This window comes from Triplophysa dalaica, chromosome 16 (assembly GCF_015846415.1).
Source record: "Triplophysa dalaica isolate WHDGS20190420 chromosome 16, ASM1584641v1, whole genome shotgun sequence".
Lineage (NCBI taxonomy): Eukaryota > Metazoa > Chordata > Actinopteri > Cypriniformes > Nemacheilidae > Triplophysa > Triplophysa dalaica.
In genome coordinates this window covers 21,710,576-21,735,539 of record NC_079557.1, presented here as the reverse complement: position 1 = coordinate 21,735,539, position 24,964 = coordinate 21,710,576, and the positions used below count along the sequence as shown (strand labels likewise).

Here is a 24,964-nt window from a genome sequence, read left to right as displayed (position 1 = left end):
TCATGCTTTTGTATGGTCTTACTTACAGTTTTTCTCAATTGTTTACACACATTTTCTGAAAGCATGCCTCATATTCTCAGAACTCTGTTTTCTAGGACCATGTTTATGATTTCAGTTTCCTGTTCAGGAGACAGAACACGTTCCCGACCACCTTGTGTTGGTAATCTTTCAGTTCTGCCAAACAAATAGTAAAATACTGTAAATACAATGTAGGTATACATTTCCTAAATACTTAAAACATAATTTGCAGAATTTTTACAGTCCTACAGAACAGTACTCATTGAGTACTGTAATGATTTGCAGTACTGCAATTTTCTAGTGAGAGTAGATTTCTTACCTATTCTCATTTCGGAAAGTCCGGATGATGGATGCTACAGTGTACCTGCTCAAATGTGGCTGTACTCTTTGCCCAGCCTCCCTCATTGTTAGACCATGGTTGACCACATGATCAACCAAAGTGGCTCGGATCTCATCAGAGATTACAGTCCTTGGCCTTCCTCGTCCTCCTCGTCCTCCCCGTCCTCCTCCTCTAACTCTCACTCCTCTGGCTCTGCCTCTGTTTCCAATGTTGGCATCCATTGCTCCAAAACAGAAGAGCTCACCTGTTGCCTTTTTATGCTAAAGCTCTGATTGCTAATTGTAAAACTGTGTGACGGGTGTTTGCCCTTGTGATGAGTCAGTGTGCATATTTGAATGGCAGTGTGTTCCTTGTGAAAACAAGATATTTTCTGCATGAAAATTGTGCCAAAAGCAGAGAATTGTGTGTAGTGTTTTGAAAAAAGTGTTTTATAGAACTGCAATTTGAGTGTAAAGCAGGAACTGTGCTTGTAGTTTAGCAGAATTGGTTCAGGGGGTTGGTGAATGAGTTACATGTTGTGGTCATTGTGTCTGAAGTACCAGAATTTGTGTGTAAACAATTGAGAAAAACTGTAATTGCATAATTGATAGAATACTCCCATAAGGCTTTGTGATTGACTTGTCTTGTGATTTGATAGTCAAATGTTCGCAGCTAAAACCATGAGAAATGTACGTCAAACATGAAGCTGCTGTGGAGGAACGCACATTCTCACGTTAATATCACAGTTAGTGCATCCGACCGTGAGCGTGAAAGCAGGCGTGTGCAAAGTTTTTTGCGTTGATACATGAGGCCCAGGGTCTGTTTCTGTATTTTTCTCCCTTCGTCACCGAAGGATTAATTTTTCACACTTCCTCATCTACCCACGCCTGCTTTCAAGTTAAGGAAAAGCCTGAAATGAAAGGTTAGTTTTTAGAAATGTTAAAAAATTAATAACATAGGAGGTAAAGGTAAGGGGTCCCATAGCTTAAGACCAAAAACTGAAAAAGTCCTTTCACTTTAGGATTTTAAACTAGATTTTGGAACCGACAATAACAATTTGGAGGAGGATCTGAGCATTCTCGCAGGAGAGTATGAGTGGAGAAGATATGAAATGTGAATGGGACCAAAAACCATAAAGCAAAAACTAGAAACTTAAAATCATCTTAAAATGAATATAACAGGTAACCTATGAACTGAATCTAGCACAGGGGTAATATCCTCCTTCTTTTTGGTCCTCATTTTGTACCAATTGTAAACTTGAAAGTGAGGACAGGTTAGTTTCAGAATAAAGTGTGTTGAAATAAATGCTTAATTACAATCTCTAGATCATTATAACTGAGGAAGTTTTCAAGCTTGCGAACCCCTTTAAGATGCAGAAAACTGGCTTTAATTTGTTGGTTTATTTATCAAATCTTCGTTCAGAATCCAGGTTAACTCCCAGGTTTTTGACATTTTCACAACTGTAATTTTGAAAGGGGCCAAGAGTAGGTCTCGATTTGTTTAGAAGGTGTGGAGGACAGGTGAGTTATCCACAAAACAGATGAATAGTAACGCCCTCCTCAACATGGGAGTATCCCCCCAAAATGTTTATGCCTACTGGGGCTGCCATTGGTATGAGGCTAAGCTGTGGAACGAGGACTGGACTGGACTGAGCTGGCCTCTGGAGGAAGAATTGCATGAGACAAGACCCTGAGATAAGAGCGTGCCATGGCTCTAGGTTGACGGCAGGCACTGGGCTGGGCTCTGGGATGAGAGTGGGCGCTGGAATGAGCTCTGAGATTAGCTGGGCTCTGTGGTGAGAACAGGCACTAAAACCAGCTGTGGGAAGTAAGCTCCTTGAGTTTGGGACAATGAGCGGGCTGCTGGAAGTGCTTAGGCATGTAAGTGCATGTTGGAGCGGACTCTGAGATCTCTGGAGCTGACTTAGACTACGTTCACACTGCAAGCCGTAATGCTCAACTCCAACTTTTTGCTCAGATCAGATTTTTTGTTCGGCTGTTCACACCTTTTTTTAAATGTGCCCAATATCAGTCAGATTCCACTTTGAACTGGTGATGGTTATAAACTGAATCCCATGCACAAAACAATAATGACACATAACAGGCAGCAGACTTTCATACAGAATTAAGCATGGGTCAAGTCAGCCAGTGTGTTTGACTGCATGCGGTGCTGAGTGTATTGTTCTCTCGGTGCGATTTTAGAGCATTCCCGGAGCAGTCCACTCTCGGGCTGTGTGCATGCTGGTTTGCACGTCCCAGTATGGAGTAGAACACACCTATAGTTGATGTTTTACCACCGTGTCAACACGCACGCGAGTGGTGGATGTAAAGCCATAAAAGACAAAAGACACCATTTATGCGTTTGTCATATTGCATCACGCTGTATCCAGTGGCTACATTTCTTACTATATGGATTCTACAGTCATTTTTTGGATCGCATCGTGCGGAAGACAGTGCAAGGGCTTATGTTTATAATCTGAAGCTCAATGTTTAGCAACTGAGCTGTAAAGTGCACTTCCGTCAACAGAATAGCGCGTGAAGCTTTAAATCAGCACAGAATTGTGACGCATGTCGATCTACAATGACGCAAAAGTCGCATGAATTCCGATATAACCGTTCAGTCTGAGGTCGCATTGCGAAACACCAGACCTGTATCTGATTTAGGACCACATATTGAAGTGGCTCAGATCAGATAAAAAAATATCGTTATCGGTTTGTCCTTTTCACACTGTCATGCAGTAAACAGATCTGGGTCACATATGAGCAAAAAATCTGATTTTGGTGGCAGTGTGAACGTAGTCATAGTGTTTGTAGCCAACATGGAACAGCTACCAGGGAAAACCACATGATTCAATATGTTTTTATCACCAATATCAAATATCAGCATGATATAGGAAAAGCTTTATGCCAAATGTGAGCATTCCCGAATGTGGACTGCTCCGGGAATGTTCTAAAATCGCACTGCCAGAACAATCCGCTCAGCACCGCAATAAGCCGCTCAAGTTAGTCAACTGCATGAACACTAAGACTCTGTGGTGGAACACGACTTCAATTGATTTATTAAACGCAATTATTAAAGATTAACACCTGACCAAATCAACAAAATAACATTTAACAGAATAATAAAGAAAAGAAACCAATAACAAAATATAAAATTTCCCAAATAGGCTGCCTTTAGCTGAGCTGTTTCCTTATAATGGACTTACAGAGGAGAAAACCCTTAACATGAGGTTATTTATATAATCAGTGGAATACCGGCTCTGCTCATTCTTTTGACAATAGCTAGTGTTTATAAAGAGTACATTTTTGACATAAATGTTGTTTTCCCGGTCGTTGTGTATGTGAAGTCGAATTAAAGCTAAAACTGATATCAGTACGTCAAAGTCCAAATAGAAAAATGTCCCTATTTTTAGACAAACTGTAATGTGTACTGCATCTACACCAGAAATATGTAAAGTCAATTTGTCGGTTGTACATAAAGTGTTTACATGGCCTCAAAGCTAATAGACAGACAAAAAAAATGACAAAACCTGGAGTTAGCCTTATTGTCATTAAATTCAAGCTGTGACAGGCTGTCACTCATCATATGAGTGAATAATCGGACACGAAATATTGATTTGATTTGAAGTATATTTCAAACATTAAATATATGTGCGCTTTTCCACCGTCATGCTGAACCATACTGAACACGGTCTTAAATGGTTGCGGGTATGTTTCCACGTGAGCCTTGCTTGGCACAGCATGATTACAAACTCTTCTCGGCCTGGAATTTCATACTGATAATGAAAGACAATGATGGAGGAAATGCTCTGTATATGTAGTAGCAGTCAAAATGACTCACAGGGTGTGTGTGTATGTTAGTGTCTATGGTAACATAACTTGGAATGTCAGGATTTTTCCCGAGTCAGAATCAAGTATTCGGGAGATCCGTGTAATAGGTGTAAGTGATGTAAGTGGGTGGTTGTTTACTGGCCAAAGTCAAGTGTGAAATGATCATTATGTTGTAGATATATCTTGGATCTTTTACTTTCTCTAAGTGACTGAACCATTGCATTCGTACATGTCACATGAGAAGGACTCATGGCCTTTATCCTGGGTCATCTTAGATGTTACCATTGGAAAGACCTTAGAACAATGTTCCTCGTCTCTCTGAAACAGACACACTCAGATGAAATGATGTTTCCCACCTAACAAGCACAGCCCGAGACAGATGTGAGTTAAGGGTTGAGTTGCCCATGCTATATCTTATAATAATAGTGATGTTATTTCTTCTGTCAAAGGTAAGGGACAGAAAACTGTGACTGAAGACTGTATCGCAATCATGTCTTATCACGAGTCACAACATTGTCATGGTCCTGCCTCTTGTTGTCATGAAATTCAAGTCTTGTGGCAGGATCATGACATAGCCATGTGTTATATGTGGAGAAAGTGTCTCTCTCCGGTGTCTCTCCCTCAACTCCCCATTAGTGTTTCATCCCACTCATGTCACCTGCCCGTCACAGTCCCTGTTCATTCTTCCCTAGTTAGTGTTTCCCTATATTATCTAAGTGCCCTTTGTTCCTTATCGGTTTATTGAATGTATACTACATTGTTGCATCCCCATTCGTGTCTCCTGAGAAACACTCTGTTCCTGTTGGACTTCCCCATTCCTGTTTTGGACTTATTATTTATATTTCTTGGACCTTGTATATTTTGCCCCCTCGTTGGAAGTTTTAATTTAATTTAATTTAATTTAGTCATTTGGCAGACGCTTTTATCCAAAGCGACTTACAGTGCACTTATTACAGGGACAATCCCCCTGGAGCAACATGGAGTAAAGTGTCTTGCTCAAGGACACACTGGTGGTGGCTGCTGGGATCGAACCAGCAACCTTTGATTTACCAGTTCAGTGGTTTAACCCACTAGACCACCATCTCGCACGTTTTGATTTAAATTCGTATTTATTTTGTCGTGTTCCCCATCGTGGGTTTTTGTTTTTATTCTTAAAGTTTTATTGTTAACCCACTGCCTAAGACTTGGGTTCTTCCACACACAGACGTTGACACAACATCCCTGTTACCAGGTCATCAGGATCAAAGGAGTCCTCTCTTAGAGAATATTTACTGCTATATGAACAAACAACTGTGTGTGAACAGAAAGCAAAATACACTTGTAGAAAAGTTCACGTGCAAGGAAGAAAGGAGACGGGAACCGGCAAACATTTAAACATTTAATCAAAATAATAACAAAGTAAAAAGACAGCCGGCAGCCCGTCACGGACGACTGCCAGCGACTAAACCATAAATACAAACATAAACATGTTTGGGCCCGGTCCTCTCTCATTGACGGTCCGGTCGCTCATTCTCTTATATGCTCCGGATCTCCTACGTGATACGAGACCGGTGCGCGCACAGCTGGCGCTCATTAACAATTACTCACCGGTCTCGATCCACGGTCTCGCCCCGCCTACTCCACTACAATACTGTACAAACTTATGACTGCAACTGTGCTAAATTATGTTATTCTGGTTCAGGTTAGCACTGATTCTTAGGGTGTTGTTTTGGAGCTTTGACACGCAAGGCTTCTCTACCAAGACAGATATTGTGGGATTTGAATGGAATATTTTGCTCTTCATATAAATTGCTGTATAATCAAGAGTTTTTTGACATGACTATGGTGACCATATTTGCCATTTTTGCTGGACACGTCCTCCAGAGGTCGAATTTGTCTGAACACATACGTCACCAAGGTTTATTATTTATCAGGTTTTATTAAGAAAACCAACCGTTATATTTTAAGGTGCGAATGAAACTACAATGACTATACGTCTTAAGATAAATAAATGTTCATTTTATGGGTTTTTTTTATTTGACAAATGCAACCTCAGGAGGACGCACCTGAAATCCTGGCCAGGACAGGTCCATCAAAATGGCATAAGGTCACCCATGACGTTTATCTAACTCTTAGTGTTAGGTCATAGAAATGACAATGGTCTGATGGTCTTTTTCTGTTTTACATGTGCACAAACATGCAAAGCTTTAAGACATGGACTTGTAAAGTTCAACATTTGTATATTCTTTCAGGAATGGTGTGGTGTTATTTCCTCAGTACTGTCACCGTGTGTTTGGTTTACTTAGGTCCCCCGTGACATCAACCGTGTGGAAATGCGGACGAGTGCAGGTAAGTCATGCTTATGAACCGCACACTGGCAGACTATAAAACGGAAACTGTCTGTATAAAACTCCAGGATGATGACCTTTCCATCCACCCAATGCCCCCCCTTCACCAATCCACTCGTCAACTCTCTGTTGTATGATGAAAACATCCTCTTCCTTCAACAGGGCCGTGTGTTTTAATGATAGCGCTGTTATTTATGGAAACATGATCAGGCGTGTTGAAACCGTGATCGTCCGGCAGACCTTATTTTCCAATCGGCCTTTCCATTGACAAAGAAGCTGTTTTATTTTGAGCTCAAGGCACAATCGATGTGTGAACAGGTTTGGAAAAATATCAACGGCGGTAGGGCATGCACTTCTCATCGTGATGACTTCATACACTGGATCAAAGTTGGGACTCTCCCGACCGTTCATTAGGATTTCTTTATCTAGATGTTTATTATTTGTTGTAACAGCTGGTGACAAAAAAGCACACACGAGAACTCCTTTAATACTGGCTGAGAAGCATTGTTTACTGGAAATCAAGCCCATGACCTTTGTGTTTCCAACACAAGTGATCCGGAGCAGAATTCGTGAAATTGTCACGAAATGTAATTCTATCAATTCGTGTTCATCATTTCCTCTTTTTTTTTTGTCACCAGCACAACAATTTTTCAACACACAGACCGCGAATGTATGTATATTTATATATTTCTAACCTGATATCAAAAGAAGTCAAAAATATTTAAGGAATTGCAAACCAACACCTTACCTCAACTCAAACCCTAAAATCACATCCGCAAAGGCAAATTTAGCTAAAACTGCTAGTTTCACGAGTGGCAAACCCATGATAAATGTATGCCCTAACCCTGCCCCTAAAACTAACGTCATAGGGGAAAAGTCATATCATAACAAAACATACCAATAAGATCGTAGAAAATGGGAATTCACACGAATAAGCCACCTTGTAAAATAGGTTTGAATTCCCATCAGATTGCGTTGATATATATTTATACATATGAAAGATAACGCGTATTTAAGTACTTTTGAGGGAAAGTTGTGCTGACTGACATGTAAAAAGGGAGAAATTTGTGTTGATAAACACAAATTAATAGATTACAGTTCGTGACAATTTCACGAATTCCCGTGAGACTGTGTTGTTCACACAACATAACAGCGTCATCTACTGTTAGCAAAACACATATCAGCATTGACAGAGTGATTCTTGGAGCAGGTTGTGTGTTTATTTGAAACACCTGTCACACACATGATTACCCCATGAACTGTATGGTCACGGGCCAACGAGAGAATTCACGTCATTCACAGCTAGCGCACGCGAAACCTCCGAGTCGAGCGGCAGTCATTTACTGCTTTATTATTACTGCACACGTTACCTTTCTAGTGGCACAAGCATCTGAAATTTCCATGATTGTTGAAGACACACTCCACCCTGCATGGAGCAGATTTATTTTCACACATCTGGATGGAGGTGTCTGTAGTTTGTCCCGCCCTGCCGTTGTTTAATTTGCTGTTGGAAGTGAACATGAACAGAGACACACAAGCAGAGAAAACGTCTCTCATGCTGGGAAACGAAAGAGCTTTTCAACAATGTTTGGGGGGTTTCATTAGAGAATAGTGGTCAATTTGAGATATGTTGGTCTGGCGTGCGTTTCGGCTCCTGGGAAAAGGCAGAATTTAATGACAGCTTTAACAGTTATGAAGAATACTTTCCAGGCCTATTAACACATCTCATGTCGTATAATGAACCCTATGGCAGAAGTCATTTTGAACGAAACAAAAGCCCATTCGCAGGAAAATGACACATAAATAAATGCTCAATGTCAGATGTCATTATGTTTATATCCAATGATAGTTTGTCATTCCAATTAGAAATCTGCTTTAAAATCCCCGACCATCTTTTGTGTTGATGGTGGCACATTAATACTTTCTGATGAAACATTGCTTTCACTTTTTTCAGTTTAATGATTTAAATAGTCATAAACCAATGACAGTTTATGAAACACAAGCGAATGACACGATGTGGCTTTGTGAGTCTCTTGAACACTGGGATACTTTTAGCCCAGGGTAAGATCAGAAATGGACGAACCCAAAAGTTGGGTTAAATTAATCCAGAAAATGCTTTGTATTTGACCCAACAATGAGAAGAACCCAGTGAAGATTAGAGTGAAGATTGGCAACACAACATCCCATAAACACACCAAATCACCCAACAACCAAGTATCAATGCACAAACACATATTCTATGTGAATTGCGGTGGTAAGTTTCGTACAGACGATCACCCCTCACATTTCCTTTTGCAAATAGAGTAAATTTTACTTTGTACCGTAATCGCGGATGAACTCCTTGCCATAAATTATTTGAGTTTAGGGAGTTCTTGGTTTAAGTAAGCAGAACTTTAGGTTGATTACTATCAAATTAAAGTTAACAATTTCTATAGTTAGTTATATCAAACTCTTTTAAAAATCCATAAGTAATGAACATTAAACATCAAGGCATGGTTCCACAGTCAAGGCTTATCTTAAGCTACGACAAGACCTTACTTAAATTAGGATATTTAAGGCATTTTTCTTTTTTAAAACATTTGCATCTTGAGACAAATCAATGTCACTGACATATTTTAAGATATGTAAAACATTCATTTTAGTCTGGGACTAGTCTTAAGCCTTGTCTGTGCCCCGGGAACACGTCTTTAACTTTACTGAAACACACATCAAATAATCATTTTTCAAAATGTACCCAATACAGTCAAACAACAAATGAGCAAAACAATCATGCTGAATTATTAAATTAAGTCCATTGAACAAGGAGCAAATTATTTTTTGCTTTACCTCAAAACTCAATCAATTATACTTCACTCAAAAAGGAAGAATGTGTTTCAGTAACTTAAAATATTAAAGTAAGAAGTAGTTTTTTTTATGAAATGAAGTTTATGCCTACATAACTTCAACAACAGAAAGCACAATACATTCACATTACCTGTCACTTCATCTCTTCCTTCATATTCAGAAGATCTTTGTTTCTAAATCAGTTTAGTTTCTTTTTGTCAATAATTAAAAAGAATTATTAACAGCTGCGTCTCAGTGCAAACTGCCATAATATACTGTATACGTGGAGCCTTTGTAATTATCATGTTTATTTTGACTTTTTGTACAGTGTCAGATGTTTTGGGATGTCAGGTTTAAGTAGCACATTGTTTAGTTCGTGCAGTCTGTTCACGTGACGAAATACTGAGGCCTAAAGTTAATATAATCGCAGAAAAGCTAGTGCTACTCCTTTTTTCCATTAAGCTGTTCTTCAGATCGCTCTGAAGTCATGCACTTGTTTTCATGCACCAGTCCGTTGTGTAATTAACATTTTCTTTTCGTGTGCGACTCCTTTTTACAAACCAAGAAGAGACTTCAGAGGCTCAAATGGAAGGAAAATAGACATGAACATTCTTTGTCTGCCTGCACACATCAGTGACTTTGGCCATGGGATGAATGCGGAGTTTCCAAACTGTATTCCATCCAGACTTCAAAACGGAGCACACATGATGAATTTACTGTCCAGACACTTAAGCATGCAGGGAATGAATATGGGAATGATATCAAACATTACTTCATTTCAGCATGATTAAAAAAACACCGGTCAAGAGAGAGAGATTTTATTTACATATTTCATTTATAAACTTACATATACTTTATATACTTTTAAATATACTTATTTTATATTTCATTCTATATTTATGCCTTGCTCAGCACCTTATTTTAATTTTACTGTTTTATGTTTTTACTTATTGTATGTCTTTTATTATATGTTCAATGGTTTGCCAATATTGTAAGAACACGCAATCATGCCAATAAAGTACATTGAAATTGAAAATTGAGAGAGAGAGAAAGAGAGAGAGAGAGACACAGAGAGAGAGAGTTTGAGTGTGTGTGTGTGTGTGTGTGTGTGAGAGAGAGAGAGAGAGAGAGAGAGAGAGAGAGAGAGAGATTGTGAGTGTGTGTGTGAGAGAGAGAGAGAGAGAGAGAGAGAGAGAGTGAGATAGAGAGAGAGATAAAGAGAGAGAGAGAGAGAGAGAGAGAGAGTGAGATAGAGAGAGAGATAAAGAGAGAGAGAGAGAGAGAGAGAGAGAGAGAGAGAGAGAGAGAGAGAAAGTGAGATAGAGAGAGAGAGAGAGTGAGAGAGAGAGAGAGAGAGAGAGTGAGATAGAGAGAAAGAGAGAGAGAGAGAGAGAGAGAGAGAGAGAGACAGAGAGAGAGATAAAGAGAGAAACAAAGGAGTATTGGATAATGTACTTTTTCAGATGAAAGTGAGAAAGTCAAAGAAACTTTGAAATATGTCAAGAACATGTAGCCCTAAAGAAAAAAAAAGGACATCAAAGTCTTTTAAGTGTTTTTCCACACATTTCAAATGACTAACATTAAAATGGCAGCCATAAAAAACTAAGTGCTAATAATAAACATGGTGAAATGTAAAGCTTTGAGATGAAATGTTTAGTTTCTCATCAGAGACATAAAAAGAGACTGTGATGAAAGCAGATAAAGCTGACACAGCTCATAAAGTCTCTTCTGGTGTCGTCTCTGTCAGTACAGTACAGTATGAAGCTGTCATAAACACACTTCATTCCAAGCGCCAGAGATTTGTCCCGACCTGCCGACACAAACCGTTTGTGTTTCACTTTGCTGTGTCAATGTTTTGATCGAGACCCTGTTACTATTATGAGAGACGTGAGGTGTTTGTAGTGGTGCGGCTGCTGACAGCTGCTGAGAAAGAGATGCTGTCCACGGACCATCAACAACATCACAACACCCAAACACAACTACACAAACTGTCCAGTAACCTTAACATCAATAAACACAGCATATACACACCTATACAATTCCTTAAATAATAGTTCATTCAATGCATGATAATATTGATCAAATCTGACATTAAACAGCCTGTTATAGGCACTTTAGATAAATCTATGCAGAAAACTATTTATAAAACAAAACACACGAAATATGAAAAAGATCAAGTTTGCCACAGCCTTACTCTCTATGTGCAGTGTGCAGTCAAATATCAAGTGCTGTAAACACAAAAAATGAAACGATATAAATAAAGTTAAACAGACGCTCGAGTTAGACTTCTTATGCCTATTTCATTGAAATGCTCAAAAATGTTAATGATTATGACCAGTCATTGATATAAATTAAAAAACGGCCTGCCGTCTGACACTAGTCTACATTCATAAAAACCTGTGATGACTACTGACATTTATGCATGTTTGAGGATGATTTAAACATGTGAAGATGTGAAGAGGAGGAGAATTTATACAGGCTTCAGGTTTAGTCTATAAAACACATGCATATAGATGACACCTGTGTATCCTCACTCATTCCTCACTTTACAAAAAAGTGAGATGTCTTACAAAACGGCTGAACATGTTTCTTTCTCCACACCGAGACTCCGCCACAAAAACCTGAGCTGAAAACTGAGTTCTTCAGTTATAATCTACCTGTAGTTGACATCTGCCAGCAGATCTGTTTGGTTAATGACATTCTTCCAAATATCTTCCTTTGTGTTAAGGAGAACAAAGAGAAATGTGTGAAGGTTTGGAGCAACCTAAAGGTGAGTAAATCATGTATATCAGATGAAACAGCCATATAGAGACATAGCAGTATATGTGAAAACCATGTCAATGGGTGAACTGCTATTAAGAGGATCAACTAGAGTTCAGAGGTCAACACTGAATTACTGTGTTACATCCGCATTACTGCAGAGATGATGCTGAAGTCCTGCACTGACACCTAGTGGTAGAAGATTGTAAACACAGCTATAGCATAACAGTGGTTTAAAGGTCCAGTGTGTAGGGATCTATTGACAGAAATGCAATATAATACACATAACTATGTGTCAGAGGTCTATAAAGGCCGTACATAGAGAAGCGTTATGTTTTTATTACCTTAAAATGAGCTTTTTCTATTTTCATACACTGCGGGTCCCTTTACATGCAATTCACCGTGTTGTGTCAGCCTCTGATGAACTTAAGGGAGAGGAAGAGTTGGAGTGAGCACTTGGTTGCAAAACACTCTATGCACACAGGGTGATGACGTACGTCTGTTAAAATCTCACTTCCGCTCTCTTAGGGCTGCTGTTTACAAACGAATGTTTACAAAGAGAGAGTCAATTCGCAACCTCAATGCTATATTTGATCTAAGTTTTTATACTTATGTTTTTTTTTACCAAAAAAGGTTTCCCCTAAGAATCTAATACATTTAGAAATAGCACATGCTGACCACTGAGGCTTATTTTTGCTACACTTTTACTGGGGTCCAAGACAAATGTGGAGGAATGTTCCTCCCCAGCCCCATAGACCCGTCCCGGTAAATAAGAACAATTTAAGGATTATCATCATCTGAATCTCCATCTCTATGACAATTCTTCTACATTCATAGCATTTCCAAATTGCCCCATCAGCAGTTCAACCAAAGAATATATTAGACACTGCAGTGGGTGAAAAAGTAAATACATCTTAATACAGCTTTTCAGTAAAAAGTGTCAATCTTTAATCAATAAGCTTCGTTTTAATATATAAAAACACATTACGAACGGTAGGCCAAAATGATGCGCTTTCTAATAAGACCTCATGAATGATGACGCGCTTGCCAGTCTGTGCGCATGCGTAGTAGCTGGAGCAACCCGGAAAGCGTTTTTCACTGATAGAAAAGGTTTTTTTAGTTTAGGAAAGACAATGATGTCGTGTTTAATTGTTGGTTTGAAATGTGTTGTTTAGTTGTGACCTTAACCAACGACTTAGATGGAAAGCCTTTTTATATTATTGAAGTAAATAAGGGGCTTGGGGCCAGTTGCTGCTAAATCAAGACTTAACGACTAGTCTCTCTGACTAGCGATTAGTTGGGACTAATCAGTCTTACTTTTCACATTTCAATTAGACCAATCTAACCTTTTTATGTAACTGACTTAAATAAGTTATGACCACTTTTGAAGTAAAACATTAGATGACTGTAACTTCTGAGACTGGTCTAAGCAGTTTAAATGCAGTATGACTGATCAGCTGCCCGGAGGCGTTGTAAATATTGCCACCTAGTGGGGAGACTCTACTTAAAAAGAATGAGTTTCAACCCACGTAAAAATCGCAAATGTATGTTTTTTCAAGACTCTATGCGACAGATTAGTGTAAATCTGGTTGACTGCTGTATAATATTTATTTTTAATGCACTGAAGTTGTATTTAAACTCAACTATGAATCTATTAATCCGCAGATGAAGCAGCCAGGCTGTGAAGCAGATGACCGAGCGAGTGATCGGCGCGTTCGACAAGCGCAGGCTGTGTAGCGGATGACAGATCGTGTAAGGATGGCTTGAGGTTGATCATGGCTCTCTCTCGAGGTTTGAGATGCTGTCAAAGGATTTTCTCCTGGATTCCCGTCATCATCATCTCATGTGTCGTGCTCTGGTCTTATTATGCGTATGTCTTTGAGCTGTGTATTGGTAAGAGTTTACCTTCACGTTGGCTTTGACTGAATTAGGCCAACGGTTGTAGCTCGACTGTAATAATACGGAAGTGTCAGGAATATAGAACAGGACCCAACATGATTTTTACACCAGTGTGTGATATTTATGATGTTATTTTAAACAGCATCAGTCGGTTCGTGATGTAGATCAAGAGAAGAGTATGTTGTAAATCTGGACTCAATCTGTGATCTTGAACTGTGTTTACACTGGCTGTGTTTTAACTGCTCACATAGACCACAGTCTAAAACCAATCAAGTGCTGTCTAGTTAGGGAACACAAACTGTGTGTGTGTACATGTTTCTCATATTGATCTCATTTGCATTTCAGTTACTCTCAGCAATAATCTCGAGAGGGGTAAGTGTTCTTCTCGAGCCTAAACGATGAATCTTAATAGTATTTATTTATGCCATGTTATGCATATAAACCCCTTATTCATTGTAAGATTATAGAGTCATTTTATTTGCTTCAGCGTGAATGTTGTTATCATGATAATATTCTGTATTCATGGTGTGATGTCATCTTCTCGGCAGTGACCTATGTGTTGATATTCCATGTGTGCTTCATCATGTTCTGGTGGACATATTGGAAGGCCATCTTCACACCACCCTCCACACCATCTAAAAAGGTTTGTGTCATACACGCTTGTGTTTTATGAAAGGGATAATCCACAGCCAGCCGTGGGTTAAAGGGTTTTAATACACGACGTGAAGGCCGAGAGCCACTTGACGGAAACTGTGGATTATCCCGCTTGTACCATCGCGGTCATTTGCAAAATTAAGGCTTTAATTGATGTTTAAGTGTAATTTAAGATCCGACAGGTAGACATGACAGTTATTTTGTCAGTTAATTTCAAATGTAATCAAACTGACTGGAGCTACCTGTGCGTTAAAGGGTTATATTGCGCGGCTCATTTTAATGCTTGATTCTGATTGGCCAGTTGCGACATTCCAGTTGTTATTTTCAAATAACCACAGCTCAAAACTAATAAGACCCTGTAACCTGGATGCTGTAAATCATTTCAGAGGGGCAGTTTAATGTTACACAAAAAATTATTATAAATATGTCTTTTAATAACACATGTGACATATTTACAAATGATTAAACCAATTTCCCTGTTTGTGACGTTCGAACGTCATTTCTTAATTTAAAACCTAACTAATCGGCTTTTCTTCGCGGAAGGTCTGGATTCGCTTATAATGAGCTAATAAAATATTTCAAATTCACATTTCATGTCCAGTTTTCTTCTCATGTGGCAAGTAGCCGTGTAATAAGCGGAATAATGCACAAGCAGCCGACTGTTATTGTGAAATAACCCTCTTCAGTGTGATTCAAGACCCTCCGCTTCACGTCCCGATCACACTGTCAGGGATTATTTCTGCCATAACAACATTATCACTTACTTCGAGCACACCTTCAAGCCAATAAGAATCCAGTATTCACTATGGAATAAAAGCTGTTATATGTCAGTTGAAGATTATCAACATGAAACAGTTTCACTTCTGTGATGATGTCGGTGTGATGAGGTGTTTCTGTGCTTCAGTTTCAGTTATCGTACACGGATAAAGAAAGATACGAGCTGGAGGAGAGGCCAGATGTTCAGAAGCAGATTCTTGCCGATATCGCTAAGAAGCTTCCTATTTTCACACGCGCTCAGTCAGGAGGTACACCTTCACCTTTACTAGCGACCTTCAGCGTGAAATGTCAAGTGCTTTCATATATTCTTGTTGAATATGCAAAGGCAATATTCACCATTCCTGAAAGCTGTATGCTTGTGTTTAAGCGATCTGGCACAAACAGCAACAGGGTCCATTGCACATTGAGTCCGAAATTTGACTAGGTTAAGAAATAAATACGTTGTGTCAATCACATTTACACACTGCCTTGGATATTTGCGTCTGTCATAAATGAATTCGGACTGGGTTCGTAGCACGCATTTTGAGAGGCGTTTTGACGATTCAGAGACACCGTACGAACCAGCGCCAAATACGAAAAAACACATGAGAAAATTTGGGATTGGATGTGCAAAGACCTTTAATGTTGTTTAACGTGCTTTTGAACAGAAGTCTCACACTCCTCGATCAGCGGTCTTTACTGCGTGCATGTGCTCTGTGGTCATTTAGCCCAGTGATGGGATGTAACTCTTCTTTATCTCCACGTCTTCAGCTATCAGGTTCTGTGATCGCTGTCAGGTGTTAAAGCCGGACCGCTGCCACCACTGCTCCGTCTGTGAAACGTAAGTCCTGTCTGTCTGAAAGCACAAAACACATCCTGGACTTTATTTAATTGGAGTTAAACCACGTGACCTGATTGTGCTCCTGTGTTCTGTAGATGTGTTTTGAAAATGGATCATCACTGTCCATGGTAAACCACCAGTTTGTTATGAATTCATCTTATTATGTTTTGATCCATTTGAAAGGTGACGTTTGTGTATGTTGTTTCTTCAGGGTGAACAATTGTGTCGGCTTCTCCAACTACAAGTTCTTCTTGCTTTTCTTGTCTTACTCTATGCTGTACTGTGTGTTCGTAGCATCGACAGTGTTTCAGTACTTCATCAAGTTCTGGGTGGTGAGTGTCAGCACGTACAGTAGTTTGGACTCGAAACTGAACGCGGGTCAGCAAAGCCTTAATGGACCTAAAACAGTTCAGTTGAATGGATGTGTTTCAAAACATGAATCAACCTGAATGCCACATCCAGTCTTTAAAGGAATAGTTCACCTGAAAAAGATCATTTACTCAATCACTTCCTTTCTTAAGCTGAACACAAACTAATAACTTTTTGTCAAAATGTCATCGCATTTATGTTAACATGTGTGAGAGAAAACCGTTTCACTAAAACATCAGCGCTCAAGAGATTTGTGTCATTTAAAGCTGTTTTTGGGTTGACATGCTGCATGTTTGGATCATTTGCTCTGGCATGGTTTCTAACATGTTTGTTTGTGTTTGTTAGGGAGAGCTTCCCAACGCATCCGCCAAATTCCACGTGCTGTTCCTGTTGTTCGTGGCTCTCATGTTTTTTGTCAGTCTCATGTTTCTGTTTGGTTACCACTGTTGGCTGGTGGCTAAAAACAGATCCACGTTAGGTGAGGAAGCCATTCCTTCACTTCTCATATCATAATCGAAAATTCATTCCAATTCGGAATCGAAAGGTTAGGAATCGGATACCTGAAATTTAAATTTCAGTTCAGTTCAGAAGTGTGCATGTTTTAACTTGTTAATATAAATGGTATTATACCATGGTCTGTTTGAATACCGGACTCTGATTGGCTGGAAGGTGTGCATTAAAAGGCTTAAACACATGGGTGGATCCAGACAGTTTGATTACATTTAAAATGAACTGATAAAAGAACTCTCATTTTCACCTGTTTGATCTAAAATGACACTGTAAACATCAATAAAAGCTTTAACTTGGCAAATCACCATATTACAAGCGTTTGGCATCAGGTGGTTCTTCACATCCATGTCGTGCATTAAAATCCTTTAAAGGTTGCTATGTGTATATATTTATATATATATATATATATACACAAAACGCTGCTCATGTGTGACCCTGGACAACAAAACCAGTCTTATGGGTACATTTTTCGAAATTGAGGTTTTTATATGTTCTGAAAGCTGAATAAATAAGCTTTCTATTGATGTGTGAGTTGTTAGAATAGGACAATATCTGTCTGAGATACAACCGTCTAAATCTCAGGAATCTGAGAGTGCAAAAAAATCTAAATATTGAGAAAATGTCCTTTGAAGTTGTTAATCTGAGGCACTACGGCAGGACATCCACATACAAAAATAAAGTTTTAATATATTTAAGGTAGGAAATTTACAAATATCTTCATGGAACATGATCTTTACTTAATATCCTAATGATTTTTGTCATAAAAGAAAAATGTATCATTTTGTCCCATTTAATGTATTTTTGTCTTTGCAAAAAATGTTCCCGTTCCGCTTAAGACTGGTTTTGTGATCCAGGGTCACATATGTATATTTGCAAAGTTGTCAAGAAGAAGTAAAAGATGACTAAGTTGATATCTCAATGTTTGACTTCAACTGTGAAATTGATCTGAGTTGGAATTGATAAGCAGAATGGGAATCGCTCAAATTCCTACGATACTCAAGCCTAATAATACTTCCGTGTTTCTCTTTTCATGTGCATTACATTAAAACGTGTGATGTTGGTAAGATCTTTTAACTTTGATGTATACATGTTGGACTAATGTACCTGTGCTGTGTTCTGAATTGTGTTGACCAGAAGCGTTTTCGGCACCAGTGTTTCAGAACGGTCCTGACAGGAACGGCTTTCATCTTGGGTTCAGCAAAAACCTCCGGCAGGTGTTTGGGGAAAATAAAAAGCTCTGGTTTGTGCCAGTGTTCACAAGGTGAGCTTGTTTCAAAACTAACTGAACGCATCAGCTGTGAACACACTGATTCACACATTCAGATGAGGTGCAAAACGGCAGCAAGCCGAGTGAAATAAAGACAGAACATTGGACCCCAAAATGATATATGTACTGTATATGAACGTTGAAAAGGATTTAAATCTGTCTTAAACATCAGCACACTGGATTCAAAACTGTCTGGATTAGCATTCAAAAAATATGTGTCAAGTTAATATCTATGATACAGTTTTAGTCACATACATAAACAGATCTCATTTCGTGTGTTGATGAATGCACATTATAGTGAAGGCGATGGGCATTATTTCCCTGTGAGGACATTGTGTGAATCTGAAAACCCTCTACTGGCCAATGAGGAGAAATGGACTGAGGACGGTGGATCAGACGAAGAGAACATAGGTGAGATGCACGTGACCTCCTCTACAACATGCTTTATGCATTTGAATGGTGTGTGTTATTGTTTGATCTAGAATACCGGCTTGTGTATAAAAATGCAGCCAATCCCGTGTAGGCGGGGTGTGTATGAAGGGTTTCAGTACTGTTGTGTTAGCTCAGGTGAAGGAGAGGGTTTGTTTGCAGACTGAGCTGATGGCTGTACAGAAGAGGAGCTTTAAGGCGTGATCATGTACTGTACTGTTACTGCATGTACAGTAAGAAATGAAGGGTCTGTCATTTGTATGGTAGGTTTATTTTAACTGATGGAGAGAAGATATATATATTTTTTAAATCAGGGGAATTATTTTTATATAAAGGGTACATATTGATTTGCATTTCAGTCAGTGAAATAAGTATTTGATCCCCGAGAAAAAATTACTTTGTAGAAACCCTTGTTGGAAAGCACAGAGGTCATACCCCTGATAGCACACATACATCTGGCTCACGTCAATTTCACTTCTGCATTTACATCTGCAAGACATCTACAATAGATAGTTTTCTCAAATGCAATACGTCTCGGAGATGTCTGCTGTCAGACGTCATATAGACATCTAGAAGACGTCTGTAAGATGTGTATGATTTAGAATGGATGTTAAGCTGTTCTTTCTAAGATGTTTAGCAGATGATTTTACACAGCGGATCTCCAGATCTTTAGCAGATGTATTACAGACGTTCAGACATCTCTGAGACGTATTGCAGATGAGCAAATTATGTCTTGCAGTGTAAACGAGACGTCAAATAGACGTAAGCCAGATGGATTGTGCTATCTGGGACATTTCTGATTTCAGTTGGTCACCAGGTTTGCACACGTGTCAGTGTACATTTTAGTCCACTCCTCTTCAATCTAAAAGGTTTCTTGGGTGTCGCTCAGCAAATTGGAGTTTTCGCCTCCTTCACAGATGTTCTTTAGGACTAGGGTCTAGAGACTGGTGAGGACATTTGATGTGCTTCTCCTTAAGCCACTCTTTGGTTGTCTTTGCAATATGTTTTGGGTCTTTGTCAAGTTAAAGGCACATCCACGACCCATGTTCAGTGATCTAGTGAAGGGGAGGAGGTTATTTAGGGTACATGGGCCCGTCCCTCAGCGTCTCAATGCGTTTGGGATGGTGTTCTTGATGTCATAGTAAGCATTTCTCTCCCTACAACAACAGGAGTCCATTTTGGTCTCACATCACGTTAAGCCTTTTCTGAATCATTTTTATGTTTGATGAAACTTCAGACGACCTTGCGGGTGCTTCAGGATTTCAGACTATTGTGTCATAGCTTGTCACCAATGGTTTGAATTTGGACTGTGATACCAATCTCAACCACTAGGTGTCGATGTCACATATAAATGTGTGTCTACTTTGTACAGTACACTGAAGTAAATCATATCTGAGATGTACTGATTTAAATTGTTGTTAAATTATCTCAATAAAAAATGTAAAAAGGTTTATAGAGAAGTGTACATCATGAGTAATAATCGTGTCATGTTCATGTAAGTGTATTCAAGCGCTGTGTTCGAGTTCTGTCCGGGTCTGACACAAACGGCTCACTGCCTTATTCAAGTGGATTTTCACATACTGTGATGTTTGGCTTTGTGTGAAACAGGTTGTGAAATGTTTGTTTCAGAGGATGAAAATGTCTCGTCTACAGTCACCATCACCAATGAATCATAATCTCTGGAGCGGATGTGTGTTTAGTGAGTATTGTTGTTGATAAAACCATCACTATGATGGACATCAGTTGTCAATAAACCCAAAACTCTGACTTACTGTATATTTACCCATAAACTGAGTTATATCCAGACACCAGAAAATCATCAAGACTAGTAGAAACAACCCAGCATTTATTTAGACATAACAATCACTGAGAACACCTCATATGACAATATGAAAAAATGTAGTTTAATGTCTGATAATGTCATGTGTTTATTTTGTATTTCACTAGTGTGACATGTGACTTCATCCAGAATGCACCAGTGCTTCAGTGTGACGACTGCATTCCAGCTCTGCATCATTCCAGAACAGCATTTGTATATAGACTACAGCGAGCAGTTGTCTCCTATAACTCATTGTGAAGAACATTAACATATATTTCATCTTTCTGATGAGGAACAGGAACACCACAGGACAGCTGGTGTCGTGGCCTGTTGGACAGTGTTTTATAATGGTGAAAAACACACCTGACACACACCGCTCACGATTCAGAACAGTAAGAGGTGTTGTACAGAGCTTTTGTTGATGTCTGCTGTGTTTTATATCACACAAATGGAGTGAATTTCATCAACCAACACGTCTGGATCATATCTTGGGCCAAAATCAAAAGAAAGATTAAAGTGAATTTTTAGGACCACTTTAAAAGGTTTTGTGTGGTGGTGGCCTTGCTTTCATGGCCTTGCTTTTACATCCAACCTTCATTTCTTATTACAATAATGCAAAGAAATACATCAATGAAATAAACTAAATATTATTGTGTTGGAAAAAAAAAAATACAAATGTAATATATTGAAATTGAAGGGTATTTTTATATGATAGCCAGTTTTTGTCATGCTAGTTTTAATTGATTTTAATCTTTGAATGTTTTTACTTCAGTCCAGAGGTTTCTTTTGATTTTGGGTCCTGGACATTACTCCTGTGATTCATTCAACGGTACAAATATAGAAACACCGCTGCACAGCTCTCTTCAGGGTTGGTTGTCACCACTTAATTAAAGTTTGCTTATTGATTTGAGAAGAAATCATTGGCAGTTTTTCCGCCGTATTTGCCAGAGAGTTTTATGAAGCATTTTTATTTTAAATCACTCAGACTGCTTCTGTTCCTCTAGTCAATAGAAAGCAGTCTGGACTGATGTCTTTTCTTTGCATTCTGATGCAATATTAACATATTTTCTCTGTATATAATGATGTTACTGAGAGCAGGATGGGTTAGGGCTCTGTGAACACAAGATGTATTTCACGCAGAAATTGACATGTCATAAAACTCATAATCCATACGACTGCATCAAAAACAATAACCTTGTTTTCCTCTGGAGTAACAGGACTAAGAGTTGTGACACAGTTATGGGATATTATTGCATTCTGAGAGCAATCTGTTGTTTGATAGCGATTGTATTTATAAGTCCTGTATGTGTATATGGTTGTGGATTCTGGTTAGCCAATGCTTACTCATTTACTTGCACTGACCCTAGATGGGGAGACTTGGTCGCTCGTTGATTTATTTGATTGTGTTTCCTACAGTCTATCAAACTTTTTTATTTGAACTCCATATTCACTACATGTTCATGCCATTTCCCTGTGGTGCAACATATGTCTTTTTGCAATCATTAAATATCAAAAACGTTTCTTTTTTTGATAGTCTGTATTCATGTATTATTTTTGTGTCCTTTTAATCAAATCCGAGCTCAGAAATGAGTGTGTTCCTGATGTATAAGTGCCCTCATTAGACCGGCAGGTCCCTGCTGTTAGATGCAGAAGCTGGATCCTATGATGGCCACAGTTAACACAATTCAAACAAGACACATTTTCTTCAAAGAAATTAAAATATTTTGAATGAAGAATTGGGAAATGCTTTTTCACATTAACCTATTGTACTGGCAGTGTATGTTGGGAATATCAAATCAAATCTCTTTTATTGTCACTCTACCATGCACAAGTGCAATAGAAGGTGAAAAGCTTTTGTGCAATTCCAGCCAATAATGCAGTTCTTACAGTTGCAGGACAATAAATACAAATCTGTACAAAAAACACAGTTCTGACAATAAGACATGTTCCGTACATAAAACAAGTGACAAAGTTAGCAATTCACTATACATGTAACTACATACTAGCAATTTAATGTGTATTTACATACCTGAGTTAGCAGAATAACAAAGTGTGGCAGGTTCAATTAAAATATTATATGAGATGGATTATCAATGTGTTATGGGGTAAAGTGCAGTGCTTATGATAGATGTTATTCAAGAGTTCATGAATCTGACAGCTTGTGGAAAGAAGCTGTCACATAGTCTAATGATAGAGTAGGCTGTGACTAGGGTGGCTGGAGTCTTTGATGATCCTCCTTGCTTTTTTCACATGAATGGAGCTCAGTCCCAAAGATGTGCTTGGCAGTTCGTACCACTCTCTGCAGGGCTTTGCGGTCTATAGCGGTGCTATTGCCGTACCAGGCAGTGATGCAGCCAGTTAGGATGCTCTCAATAGTGCTGGTGTAGAACCGTGTGAAGATGTGGTGGTTCATGCCAAACTCTGAGTTGAGGGCTGTGAGTTGACCTACTCTGCTGCTTGATTTGCTCTGAAGAGCATTTTAAGGAAGGATAGCACATATAATGAAAGTAGTAATAGGAAATTACTGGAATGTAGTTTTAATTTTCTTGTGTATACATATAAATCAGTAACAATGCATACCTCACGGTTAGTTTCAGCACCCAAGCCAATGTCAGCATGGCTTTGCATCAACCCAGTTCTTCTGGTCATCAAGATCAAGTTTGGTCAGTTTTAAGGGATGGATATCCTGGAGTATCTCCTTTTCATAAAGTGTCTCAACAGGCTCTGAAAATTAGAAACAATACTTATTTAATGTACTATATATCCACTTATTCAATTATAAAATTAAACATTTAAATAAAGCAGAAATTAGATTACTACCATTATCAACTCGTCAAGTCTCTGCACAGAAAAGGCAGTACTGGCTCATCAGTCTGGTATTTTGTCAAGAATGGTCAAAAAGTTCTTGTTATCGCCATGAAAAAGTGAAGCTTGGCTACAATCAAAGGATCTGTGTTTGCTGCTTCAATGGTATCAAAAGAAGAGGTTCCAGGGTTAGGCAGGCACTGCCTGCACAAATTCTTGAAGCTTTGGCTATACCTCAATGGCTCTCTCTGCATAAGCCAGATTTTCCACCCATCTGTGTCCACAAAATGGGAGTGGAAAAAGAAATGACCCAATAAGCTTTGTATAATACTCTCTTCTTGAAGGGACATTGTGAAAAACAAAGTGCATTGCTCTCAAAAGTTTCTCAATATTCCACGTGGAGAAGCCGGTCTTCAATGAATTGTGTAGAGTGTGCAACCCACAGGTCCCAACACAAATTAGCTGCCGACCACTGTGTAGTTCACCATGTTCTTGCTGGATATTATTTAGAAACTTTAAGTTCACATTTGGGCCATCCATACCAATGGAAAGGAGATTCTTCATGTCTAACTGGCGCACACGTTCCTAAAAAAATAAATAAATGATTTGACATTAAAAGGAAATAATGTTGCTGACATGTTTGGTTTGATTTGAAAAGCACCATTTGAAAGCAGTAAGAACTGCAAAATCCTTCACCTGGTTGACCACGAACGGGCTGCAACCATGTCTTAAAATTATCCTCTTCAGCCACTTCTCCTGGAATTTGCACTTCCCAATGGTGCATCTTATCTATCCAAACATCCGGCGTTCCCGCAAATCCACACCGACGGGAAGCAAACTGGTTCCGTGTTTTAAGCGCACAAATGTAGAATTTTGTGACAGCAAATAACTTGTAAAGTTCATTCAAAATGAATTGTTAATATAATTTTTTCTTCAAAACTTCCTATAATTTTAATGCCTTCAGTATTTAAAAGTAATGCTTTTTAAAGCCGTTAAAGGCTTGAATTTGACCAAAATCCTTTTAATGACTATTAATGCTTTTCAATACCTTGAGGAAACCCTGTTTTAAGTTGTTTGAAGTGTCTTGTCATTAGAGATTAAGAGACTGAACCCAAAGACGTATTGTATTTGTGCTTGCTTTACATCAGTTGTGTCATCACTAAGGCCATATGAAATCCTAGGATGCGCAGTTGCTATGACAGGAAAAAAACAAGTGAATTTTTTGTATATATTGCATGTATTTTATATTTAAAACTGAACTTCATTTATCTGTCGATTACTTAGGAGACAAAGTTGGACCATTTAAAATCTGTTCGCAACAAGCACCAGCAGTGGACGTTTAACGCCGGTGATTTTGTGCGTGTCATTACACTTTCACAAATGTAAGATAATTTTGAAAATTCCAGTAAGATTTGACTTGCTTGCTTGCGTACCCTCTACATCATAAACGAAGGTGGGACTGCTTCTGCCAAAGCCAATAACCTTCAGTCTCAGGGTGTCTCTGTTAATCATGCCTTTTTTGAAGAGAAGCCTCCATG

At 38.8% G+C, this 24,964-nt stretch overlaps 1 protein-coding gene across 2 annotated transcripts; it reads left to right on the top strand.

The window, feature by feature from the left end:
- The first annotated feature begins 13,805 nt into the window (after positions 1-13,805).
- LOC130438323 (palmitoyltransferase ZDHHC15B) lies at positions 13,806-22,154 on the top strand. Of its 2 annotated transcripts, none has more exons than XM_056770191.1 (12): positions 13,806-13,970; positions 14,322-14,348; positions 14,525-14,619; positions 15,535-15,655; positions 16,158-16,227; positions 16,323-16,355; positions 16,439-16,559; positions 16,942-17,074; positions 18,241-18,367; positions 18,672-18,784; positions 20,411-20,501; positions 20,750-22,154. In XM_056770191.1, exons 1-11 carry the CDS (start codon positions 13,853-13,855, stop codon positions 20,476-20,478), a joined length of 1,026 nt encoding a protein of 341 aa, XP_056626169.1. In that variant the 5' UTR covers positions 13,806-13,852; the 3' UTR covers positions 20,479-20,501; positions 20,750-22,154. The 2 variants fall into 2 exon arrangements, with proteins under 2 accessions (XP_056626169.1, XP_056626170.1); XM_056770192.1 differs by having other exon boundaries at positions 13,807-13,970; positions 20,432-20,501.
- Positions 22,155-24,964: the final 2,810 nt, after the last annotated feature.